Below are 10,000 nucleotides of genomic sequence, written 5' to 3'. Positions count from 1 at the left end.
GGAGACGATTCTTTAAAGAAGCAACAGACACGCTGCGAGTCATCAGCGAGGGGCTTGCTGCTGCTGCTGCTGCTGCTGCTGCTGCTGCTGTTGCTGCTGCTGCTGCGGGCGGTGTTGCTTGCTGCGAATTTGTTGCTTCTGCTTTTGCTGGTGCAGCAGCTTTTTCTGCTGCTGCTGCTGCTGCTGCTGCTGCAGCTTCTGGTGACACTGTCATTGCTGCTGCTGCAGCTGCGCCGCTGGGCACTGTTGCTTTAACTGCTGCTGCTGCTGTTGCTGCTGCTGCTGCTGCATTTGCTGCTGCTGCTACTTCAGCAGCATTCTGTTGAGATAAATCCATTTTTGGGCTCAGTGCGGCTCTCAGCTTCCATTTGTTTTTATTTTCTGTTTCTTTTTTATTTCTTTTCTATTTCTTTTTTAATTCTTGTTTCTATTAATTCAAATAAAAAGTCAATCTTTGTCTAATTTCCAGTTTTTCGGGTGTTTGAAGCTGCTTGTATTCTGAGGCCTCGGCTTTGCAAGGGTTTAGGGTTTAGGGTTTAGGGTTTAGGGTTTAGGGTTTAGGGTTTAGGGTTTGCGGGTGAGGGGGCAGTGCGGCGCAAGTAGGCGGCTGAATAGTTGCATTTCATTTATTTTGTGGCTTTTTTCTTTTTATTTCTTTTAATTTAATTTCTTTTGTTTTATTTCTTTTGATATAAAATTATTTTTTACTCAAAGGACTAAAAGCCCTTTCTCCCCGCGAAGCCTGTTCTGTGATGGGGTGTATGTACACCTCAGCTGCGGGCTGCGAACACCTACAGAGCGTTTTCTCATATTTTTTTTTGAATTTTCAAATTTCAGATTTTGCTTAAATGGCACTTTGCTGGCTGAATCGGGACCAGCAAAGATTTGAAATGCAGAACTAAAAAGCCCAAAAAGGACTTGATTGAATTTGAAGTATGTTTCCCTCAAAAAAGTTGAATTTTTTTCCACTTTTTCCTCATTCTCTTGTCGCGAGGGCCCGGAAAAAGAAGAACAGGTCCCAAACTGCATGCAAAACCGAAGGCGGGGCTGATGGGGCTTTCGAGCACTGAAAAGAATTTGAAAAGAAGACGAAAAAGCAAAAATTGAATTAATTTTGAGTAATGAATGTTTCCCGTGCACGAGCTGCGTGTACACCGCAAACACCAGCTGGCTGTACACCCCAGCCCACCGCCTGCGCTGCGTCGATTCAAACAAAAGAAGTTTCATTTATTTCAAATTGAATTCCTTTCTTCATTATTCGCGTTTAATACTTTTATATTTTCTTTTTTGCCTTTATTTCAAGGGTAAGCCCGCGAAAATCCCCCGGGGCGCCGCGAAGTTCAGCTTCTCCCTCTCAGCGGCGATCCTCTGCCGATCTTCTTCTTTTTAATTCCTCTTTTTCGCATTTTTCGATCAAATTGAAGATTATTTGCAAAATAAGAATTGCAAAACCCTCAGTTTTGCAAATTCTGGCTTTTTTGCAGCAGCTTTCCACCGCGGCTTTGAAGTTTCTGCTGTGCATGTTTCAGGTCTTGCTGCGCGTTTGCCGGCGCCTGCTTCCCCGCGTTTGAACTTGGTTGAATTTTGTCCATCTTTTACTTCTTTTTGATCCATTTGCGGACTCTCAAACCCTTTTTAGGCCCCGGATCGCGTAAACCCTTTTTTAGGGTTTGGAAATGCCGGTCTCGAAGCGCGCCAAAGTCGTGCCCCTCTCCAAGACCAAGAAGCGGAAGACGGGGGAGCGCGGGCGCGCAGCCACTGCCAAGAATTTGCTGATTGAAAAAGTCCGAGAAGTTGCGGAAGAAAAGGGAATTCACATTTATGTTTTGGACTTCCAAAACCAAAGAAACGCGGCCCTGAAGGCGGCCAGAGACGCCCTCAAGCCCGGCAGGTGCCAAACCCTAAACCCTCGCAAACCCTAAACCCTCGCAAACCCTAAACCCTCCAAACCCTCAAAACCCCAGGCCTCCAGGAGCCCTGGAACCCCCAAAACCCTAAGGCCTCGCAAACCCTCAGCCCGCCAAAACCCCAAACCCTCAAAGCACTAAACCCTCCAAAACTCAAACCCTAGCCTAAACACTAAACCCTCCAAAACTCAAACCCTAGCCTAAACCCTAAACCCTCCAAAACCCTAAACCCTACTCAAACCCGCAAGCTAAGGGCCCTGCGCAGTCTAAACCCTACTTGGCTCTGCTTGACCTGTTGAGTGCCTAAACCCTAGTAAACCCTAAACCCTGCTGAACTCTTGAAGCTAATAAACCCTAAACCCTAATAATAAACCCTAAACCCTAATAATAAACCCTAAACCCTAGTAAGCCCTCAACCCTGCTGAGCCCTAAGTCCTAAGCAGGGTATCCTCTTTGCGTCTTCCCCTTTTTGCTTCCTCATCTTCGACTGTTGCTGCTGCTGTTGCTGCCGCTGCTGCTGCTGCTGCTGCTGCTGCTGCTGCTGCTGCTGCTGCTGCTGCTGCTGCTGCAACCACATGGCAAATCTTTTTGAATGTATTTTTTGAAAATTTTAAATTTCGAATTTTTTAAAAGTGATGATTTGAGGTGTCTGTACACCTGGCATCCTGGCTGTCCACTGCACACGGCTGCCTGCACACCGGAGCGCCCGAATTAGGGTTTAGGGTTTAGGGTTTAGGGTTTAGGGTTTAGGGTTTGTGGGCAGGTTGTTTTACGGGAAGAACAAGGTGCTGCAGGTGGCGCTGGGGACTCAGCCGTCGACGGAGTGCGCGTTGAACGTTTTTAAAATCAGCAAAATGCTCAAGGGAGAAAGAGGTTTATTATTTTCGAAAAAAGAAATAAATGAAGTCCAACAAACCCTAAATAAGGTTTCCGCAGACGAGTTCGCCAGGGCCGGCTTCACGGCCACCAAAACCGTCACTCTCCAGGTGTACATACACCCGGAATACCGCACGCTTCTCCCGGCCCGCGCCGCTGCCGAATTGAAATGCAAATAAATAAATAAATAAATAAATAAATAAATAAATAAATAAATAAATAATTAATTAATAATAATTAATAAATGGTCTTGCAGCAGCTTCAGCATTAGAAAGAAGTTTTGGAATTTCCGTTCGCCGGTGCAGTGCGTTCAAGTGTACGTACACCTCAAGTTCATGTTGCGTGTTCAAGTGTATGGACGCATGCAAGGGTAAATGCATTTATTTATATATCCATTTGCATGCATGTGCATGCATTTTCACGCCTATTCTTGCAAACAAAGATGCATTTATATATTATTTATATTTATGGATTTATATACTTTAATTTGTATTCATTTTCATCCATTTTTATTTGCCGAAAAAGAAAGTCTTCCATACCCACGGGGTGTACGTACAGCGCGTGCTGGGGTGTATTTGCTGCTGCGTTTGGAATTCTTTTGGCATTTCGACTCATTTGGTTCATTTAATTTATTATTTTGGGTAAATTAAAATGAATTATTTGAATATTTTTCCTTTTTAATTGTTTTTTCCGAAAAAAGAAACAAAAAGAGTCTTTTCATCGGCGCGCTTGCTGAAAGTTGAATTTTTCGTTTTCTCTCGAATTATGAGTTCATTTGAAACGTTTTGTTTTAATTGAATGGATTATTTCAATTTGAATCCTTTATTTCTGTTTTATTGATCAGTTAATTCATTTTAATTCAATCAATTCAATTTAAATTCAATCAATTGTTCAAATTTGAATTCATTTCCTTCTTTCTTCTTTTCCAGGCGGGCTTCGAAGCCCTAGAAAAGTTTCCCCACTCTATGGAGCCGCGCCTGCGGTCTTTGGGACTTCCCACGCAGCTGCAAGTGGGTAAAAAGTGGCAAATAAATGGCAATAAATGGCAAATAAATGGCAAATAAATGAATAATAAATGGATAATAAATGAATAATAATGTGAATAAATTGAAATAATAATAATAATTAATTAATTGCGTTCATTTCTGTTATCTTTTTCTTTTATTTTTTCGAGTTTGCATTTCTGGGAAAATCTGCAGCGCGAGATTCGCCCAGGCTTTGCTGCATGTTTTGTTTTTTGTTTTCAATTTATTTAAATTAAATTAAATTAAATTAAATTAAATTAATATAAAAAGATAAATAAATCCAAAAGGACAAATAAATCCAAAAAGGATCTTTTCTGAAAATTGCTTTAGGAGCGTTTAATGCAACCTCCCATTGAGTTGCAGCTGCGCTCGAATCCGCAAACCCTAAACCCTCAACAAACCCGCAAACCCTCACACGCTGCTGCTGCTGCTGTTGCTGCTGCTGCTGCTGCTGCTGCTGCTGTTGCTGCTGCTGCTGCTGCAGAATGGGAAAATTAATTTGCTGGGGAACTACACGGTGTGCACGGAGGGAACTCCAATCACGGCTGAGCAGGCGCAGCTCTTGGTAAGTGTTTAGCTGGCGAGGGTTTAGGGTTTAGGGTTTAGGGTTTTGGGGAACTCAGGGAGCGAGTGTTCAAATTAGGGTTGCTTCGCGGGGTTAGGGTTGGCGATTCAGAGAGAGCGAAGGGTTTGGCGTTTGCGCGAGGGTTTTGGGTGTAGGCCTCCGCTAGGGTTTAGGGTTTCGTAAGGGTTTAGGGTTTCGCGAGGGTTTAGGGTTTCGCGAGGGTTTAGGGTTTGTCTGGGCTTCTCAGAAACACCTGGACGTCAAAATGGCGCGGTTTTGTCTTTCGGTTGTTGCCCATTGGCACGAAGGAGCTGTTGAAGAATTATGAAGGGTTTACGAGGGTTTAGGGTTTAGGGTTTTGGCGAGGGTTTAGGGTTTTGGCGAGGGTTTAGGGTTTGGGTGGGGCTCAGGGTTCGGGCGAGGGTTTAGCATTTCAGTGAGGGTTTACGCCCAGCTCGCTGAACCCAACCGCTATTTTGCGAAGGACTAGGGTTTAGCCCCTTTCTAGGGTTTAGGGTTTAGGGTTTGCAGCCCTAAACCCTACACTAGTCGTTCGTTGCAGGCGCTAGAGCTTCCTAGGAACCCTAAACCCTAAACCCTAAATTGTGCAGCAATTGAGACCGGGAAAATAAATAACCCCCAACGCCCCAGCATTAAGGGTTTAGGGTTTAGGGTTTAGGGTTTGTCTTCTCTCTAGACCCCAAGTAGCGGGGAAAGCCTTACAAAAAGAGACAAAGAAAACAAGAAGCAGCACAAGCGAAGCCCGCAACTAGGGTTTAGGGTTTAGGAATTAGGGTTTAGGGTTTCGGAGCTAGGGTTTAGGGTTTGCGCGGCGGCTTCGTCTCGAGCTCTTTTGCTCCTGGCTGCAGGCCCGTCTCCCGCTGCTGCTGCTGCTGCTGCTGCTGCTGCTGCTGCAGCGTCTTCATTTGCTGCTGCTGCTTCCTTGTCCAGCAGCAGCAAATAAATCCCCTCGCGGTCTCTCCCGTCTCTGATGTTTCTTTTGTTTTTTGCTTCCTCCAAAAGCGAAATCCCGTCCGCGTCCACAGCCTGCCACAAACCCTAAACCCTAAACCCTAAACCCTAAACCCTAAGCCCTGAACCCGGGCCTTTCCGCGCCAAGCCCGCAGCGGCAGCCCTCTAAACCCTAAACCCTAGACCCTGATGTCCCCTTCCCTCGCCGAGGCCTAAAGAACCCCTGAGGGTTTAGGGTTTAGCCAAACCCTAAACCCTAGCACCCCGCCACCGCCGAAGAAACCCCAACCCTCTCCCCAAAACCCGGCCCCCGCGCCCCAAACCCTAAACCCCAAACCCTAAACCCTGAACCCCAAACCCTACCCCCCAAACCCTAAACCCTAAACCCTAAACCCTACCCAAGAACCGAACCCCAACCGCACCCCCAAACCCGCGCCGCAAGCCGCAGCCGCAACCCCCCACGCCCAAACCCCAAACCCCAAACCCCAAACCCTAAACCCTAAACCCTAAACCCTAAACCCTACTCGGAGGTTTGCGCCCATGGCCTCGAGGGTTTTGAGGGTGGAAAGGTGGCCGTTGGCGGCGGCGTGGAAGGCGGGGGTTCTCTGGTGTCTGTCCAGACACTCCAAAGGAGCTCCGAATTCTATCAAAGACAAAACTGCAGAAGTTCTTCCGCAGTGCGCGGCCAGGTGGATCGGCTCGTTGTAGTTCGCAGACTCTGCAACGCAAACCCTAAATTAGGGTTTAGGGTTTCGCCTTCGGCGGCCCGCATTAGGGTTTGCGGTTCGGCCTTGGGCGGCCGGCCTTCGCGCTGCGGGGCTAGGGTTTGCGGTTCGCGGGTTGCGGTCCGGGGTCTAGGGTCTGGGGTTTAGGGTTTGGGGTTTAGGGTTTGGCGTCTAGGGTTTGGGGTTTGGGGTTTAGGGTTTAGGGTTTAGGGTTTGGGGGCCAAGCGCAGGAGCCCGCAAGGCGCATGCAAACACGCGGCCTGCAGGCGGGGGAACGAGGGTTTAGGGTTTAGGGTTTAGGGTTTCGCAGGCTGCAGCAAGCAGGCTGGAGGCGGGCAGCGCCTAGGGTTTAGGGTTTAGGGTTTAGGGTTTAGGGTTTACCGAGGGGCCCGCGGGGGGAGAGTTTGTGGGCAGTGAGGAGGCGCTGCAGCGTGGCCCTGGAGCCGCCCATTGCTGCTGCATGCACCAAAGTGCTGCGGCCTTGCTGCAGCAGCAGCAAGTTAGCAGCAGCAACGCTGCAGCAGCGCTCCAGCAGCAGCAAACTGCGCAGCTTGCCTTGGCAGCAGCAGCAAAACAGCGCCTGTGTCAGTGAGTGCAGCGACAGGCTAGGGTTTAGCATGCGGCAGGCAGCCCCTGCTGCTGCTGCTCCGCTGCTGCTGCTGCTGCTGCTGCTGCTGCTGCTGCTGCTGCTGCTGCTGCAGGAGAAGACGCCCCCTGTGACGGGCAGCCCGCACAGGCACTCCACTGGCACGGTTTGCTGCTGCTGCTGCTGCGGCAGCAGCAGCAAGTCTACCACCTTCTGGTCCACGTTGGCGCGTGCTGCTGCTGCTGCTGCTGCTTCTCCCTGCTGCTGCTGCAGCAGCAAGATCTGCAGCAGCTTCAACGTGTCCTTGTCGCTGTGCTCGTCACGCACTGCATGCCGCAGCAGCACATCTGCCACTTGCTGCTGCTGCAGCAGCAGCAAATCCTTGGGGTCAGCAGCAGCAAGTTGTGCTGCTGCGTCTGGGCTGAACAAACACTCCAGCAGCCGGGACGCTCCTGCTGCTGCTGCAGCCGCTGCAGCGTCTGCTGCTGCTGCTGCTGCTGCTGCTGCTTCGGGATCCTCCTGCTGCTCAGGCCCCACCAGTCCTGCTGCAACCATCAGCGGCAGCAAATCTTCTATATAGCCCTCTTCGGGGGGCCCCCCCTCAGCAGCATTGGGGGGCCCCCCGGGGGGGCCCCCCAGTACCCCCTGTGGGTCTTTTGAGGGTTCTTGGGGCCCCACAGTACCCTGTGGGGCCGCGGGGCCCCCGGGGGCCCCTGGGGCCCCTGGGGGCCCCTCTGCATGCAGTGGGGGGGCCTCTGCATGCGCTGGGGGGCCCCCCGGGGGCCCCCCTGGGGGCCCCCTTTGAACAGAAAGACCCTGTGGGGCCCCTGGGGGCCCCCCTGCATGCGCTGGTGAACCCTCTGCATGCGCTGGGGGCCCCCCTGGGAAATGGCCCGCAGGGGGGGGGCCCCCAGGGGCCCCCAGAGGGGGGTCACTGGGGGGCTTCTCTGCTGCTGCTGCTGCTGCTGCTGCTGCTGCTGCTGCTGCTGCTTCCTTCATTAGGTTGAACTCGGGAGAAGAATTGAGGGGCGCAGGGAAGATGGGGCGTGGGGACCGAAACCCTAAACCCTAAACCCTAAACCCTAAACCCTTGAGCTTGGGCTGGAGGGTTTTCGAATAGTCACGAAGCAGCATCAGATTAAATAACTAATTTTAAATAATTCTTTTGTTTGTTTTCTAAAAGCAAAAAAGAAAATAAAAGGAAAAACTAAACAGCAACAGGGGCCCCAGGGCCTCGGCAGCCGTTGAGACCGCCTGAACGCTAAACCCTAAACCCTAAACCCTAAACCCTAAACCCCAAACCTGAAGCCGGAGCGCTAAACCCTAAACCCTAGACTGCAAACTACAGATTTAAGCTGGATACAAACCCTAAACCCTAAAAAAGGGTTCTTTTTAGACCAATTCTTATTTTCCTCTTCAGTCGCTGCTGCTTCGCTTGCCGGGGTGTATGTACACCTGAACAGCTGTCTGGCGAAGGAAGGTGAAAACTCGGAACTCGCCTTCCACTAGGGTTTAGGGTTTAGGGTTTAGGGTTTAGGGTTTAGGGCTTAGGGGTTAGAGCTATGCCTTGAGGGTTCAGTGTAAGGTGCTTAGATCTAGGGTTTCTGCTGCAGCGTTTAGGTTGGAGGGTCTGGCGTTTAGGGTTTAGCATTAGGGTTTGGGGTTTAGGGTTTAAGACTAGGACTTAGGACTTAGGGTTTTTGACTAGAGTTTTTGGGTTGGAAGTTAAGGGTTTAGGGTCTGGGAGTTAGAAGTAAGGGTCTAGGGTTCAGGGTTTAGGGTTTAGGGTTTAGGGTTTAGGGTTTAGGGTTTAGTTGGGCTCGGGTTCTCTCACTTTTCCCTTTTATAATAAAAAAGAATGATTGCAGCAGCCAAACGAAACGCAGTGGCGGTCTTCCTTTTGCTGCAGCGCCTAAGGAAACTCGCTTTAGGGTTTAGGGTTTAGGGTTTAGGGTTTAGGGTTTAGGGTGTAGGGTTTAGGATTTGGTGGTTGGGGTTTACGGACGATATTTAAATGGATTTAAACAGCAGCACATGTACAAAAAGCTGGAGTGGCCCTTTTGCGGGCCCCCAAGGGGCCCCTCGGGGGCCCCTAGGGGGCCCCTTACGCGCCCTTTGGGGGCTTCTTGGGGGCCCTATGGGGGCCCCTTGGGGCTCCTATGGGGGCCCCTTGGGGGAGCCGTGGTGGCCCTTGGGGGGTACCTTTGGGGCCCCCCTGGGGACCCCCCTGGGGGCCCCTCTGGGGGCCCCTGATGGGGGCCCTTGATGGGGGCCCCTGACGCTTGAGCGTATCTTGAGGGCTACTTTGAGGGCCCTTTTTGATGGCATTATGGGGCCCTTTGGGAGGCCCTTTTGGGGCCCCTAGAGAGTCTCTTGAGGCCTTTTTAGGGGCCCCCTAGGGGCCTCTTGGGGGCCCCTTGGGGGCCCCTGGGGGGCCCCCAAACGTCCCCGTTGGGCCCATTGGGAGTTTATTGAAAGCCCCATGGGGCCCCTTTGAGGGGTACCTGAAGGGGGCCCCTTTAAAGCCCTTTGGGGGCCCTTTGCGGGCCCCTTGGGGGCCCTTTAGGGGCCCCTTAGGTATCCTTTGGGGGCCCCCTGGGGGCCCCCAAGAGGCGTTGTTGGGTCTGGAGCTGGTCATCTTTGAGTTATTTTGCAACAAATAATAAATTGGATTTAGTAAAAAACAAATTAATAAAAGGTATTAGTTTGCAAAAATATTTTTTTTTAATTTTATAAAAAGCAGATTTCAGCGGTACAAGTTCAGGTGTACGTACACCGCAAGCTGCTCGTTTGCAGACTTGTGGATTTTCAAGTGTACAGACACCCGACGGACTTGTCCATGTTTGCAAATTGCAGATTTGGAATTATCTGCAATTTTGTTTATTTCTGGCCAACAAGAAAAGATTAAAAGTACATTTTTGTTTATTTAAATGCACATTTGACATTTTGTTTCTTCTGCAGAGAAGTCCGTTTTAGATCTGCATGCAGGCAAGTCTGCTGGAGTGTACATACACCTGATTTGGCCTCATTTATTTACATATACATTTATGCCTACTTTTACATAGGTGTATTTTTACCTTTATTTCTAAGTCTTTCTTTTCTATTCATATTTATTTTATGTTTATTCTTTTGTTCGTGATAATGTTTATATTTATATTTATGTTTATATTTATATTTATGTTTATATTTATATTTATATTTATATTTATATTTATATTTATCTTTATATTTATATTTATATTTATCTTTATATTTATATTTATATTTATATTTATATTTATATCTATATTTATATTTATATTTATATTTATATTTATATTTATATTTATATTTATATTTATATT

General features: G+C 49.0%; 3 protein-coding genes across 3 annotated transcripts in view; 1 reads left to right on the top strand and 2 right to left on the bottom strand.

The window, feature by feature from the left end:
* The window catches only part of ENH_00031160 (hypothetical protein, conserved), a gene marked incomplete at both ends in the record, with an annotated part of 1,312 nt that extends 944 nt beyond the window's left edge, over window positions 1-368 (bottom strand). The window contains 2 exon segments of the mRNA XM_013584891.1: window positions 1-307; window positions 312-368. The exon segment at window positions 1-307 is cut by the window's left edge and continues 944 nt beyond it. Coding sequence (XP_013440345.1) covers window positions 1-307; window positions 312-368 — 364 coding nt within the window.
* Window positions 369-1,676: 1,308 nt separating this feature from the next.
* Window positions 1,677-4,701, top strand: ENH_00031150 (hypothetical protein, conserved; the record flags this gene model as incomplete). The annotated part of the gene is made up of 5 exons (XM_013584890.1): window positions 1,677-1,891; window positions 2,671-2,893; window positions 3,713-3,793; window positions 4,293-4,373; window positions 4,621-4,701. The coding sequence occupies 5 exons, from the start codon at window positions 1,677-1,679 to the stop codon at window positions 4,699-4,701; spliced, it is 681 nt and encodes a 226-aa protein (XP_013440344.1).
* A 455-nt stretch (window positions 4,702-5,156) lies between these two features.
* Window positions 5,157-7,655, bottom strand: ENH_00031140 (ankyrin repeat-containing protein, putative; the record flags this gene model as incomplete). The annotated part of the gene is made up of 3 exons (XM_013584889.1): window positions 5,157-5,420; window positions 5,870-6,063; window positions 6,452-7,655. The coding sequence occupies 3 exons, from the start codon at window positions 7,653-7,655 to the stop codon at window positions 5,157-5,159; spliced, it is 1,662 nt and encodes a 553-aa protein (XP_013440343.1).
* Window positions 7,656-10,000: the final 2,345 nt, after the last annotated feature.

This window comes from Eimeria necatrix, genomic scaffold, assembly GCF_000499385.1.
Source record: "Eimeria necatrix Houghton genomic scaffold, Enh_scaff228, whole genome shotgun sequence".
Taxonomy (NCBI): Eukaryota; Apicomplexa; class Conoidasida; order Eucoccidiorida; family Eimeriidae; genus Eimeria; species Eimeria necatrix.
This window is presented reverse-complemented; position numbering and strand designations above follow the sequence as displayed.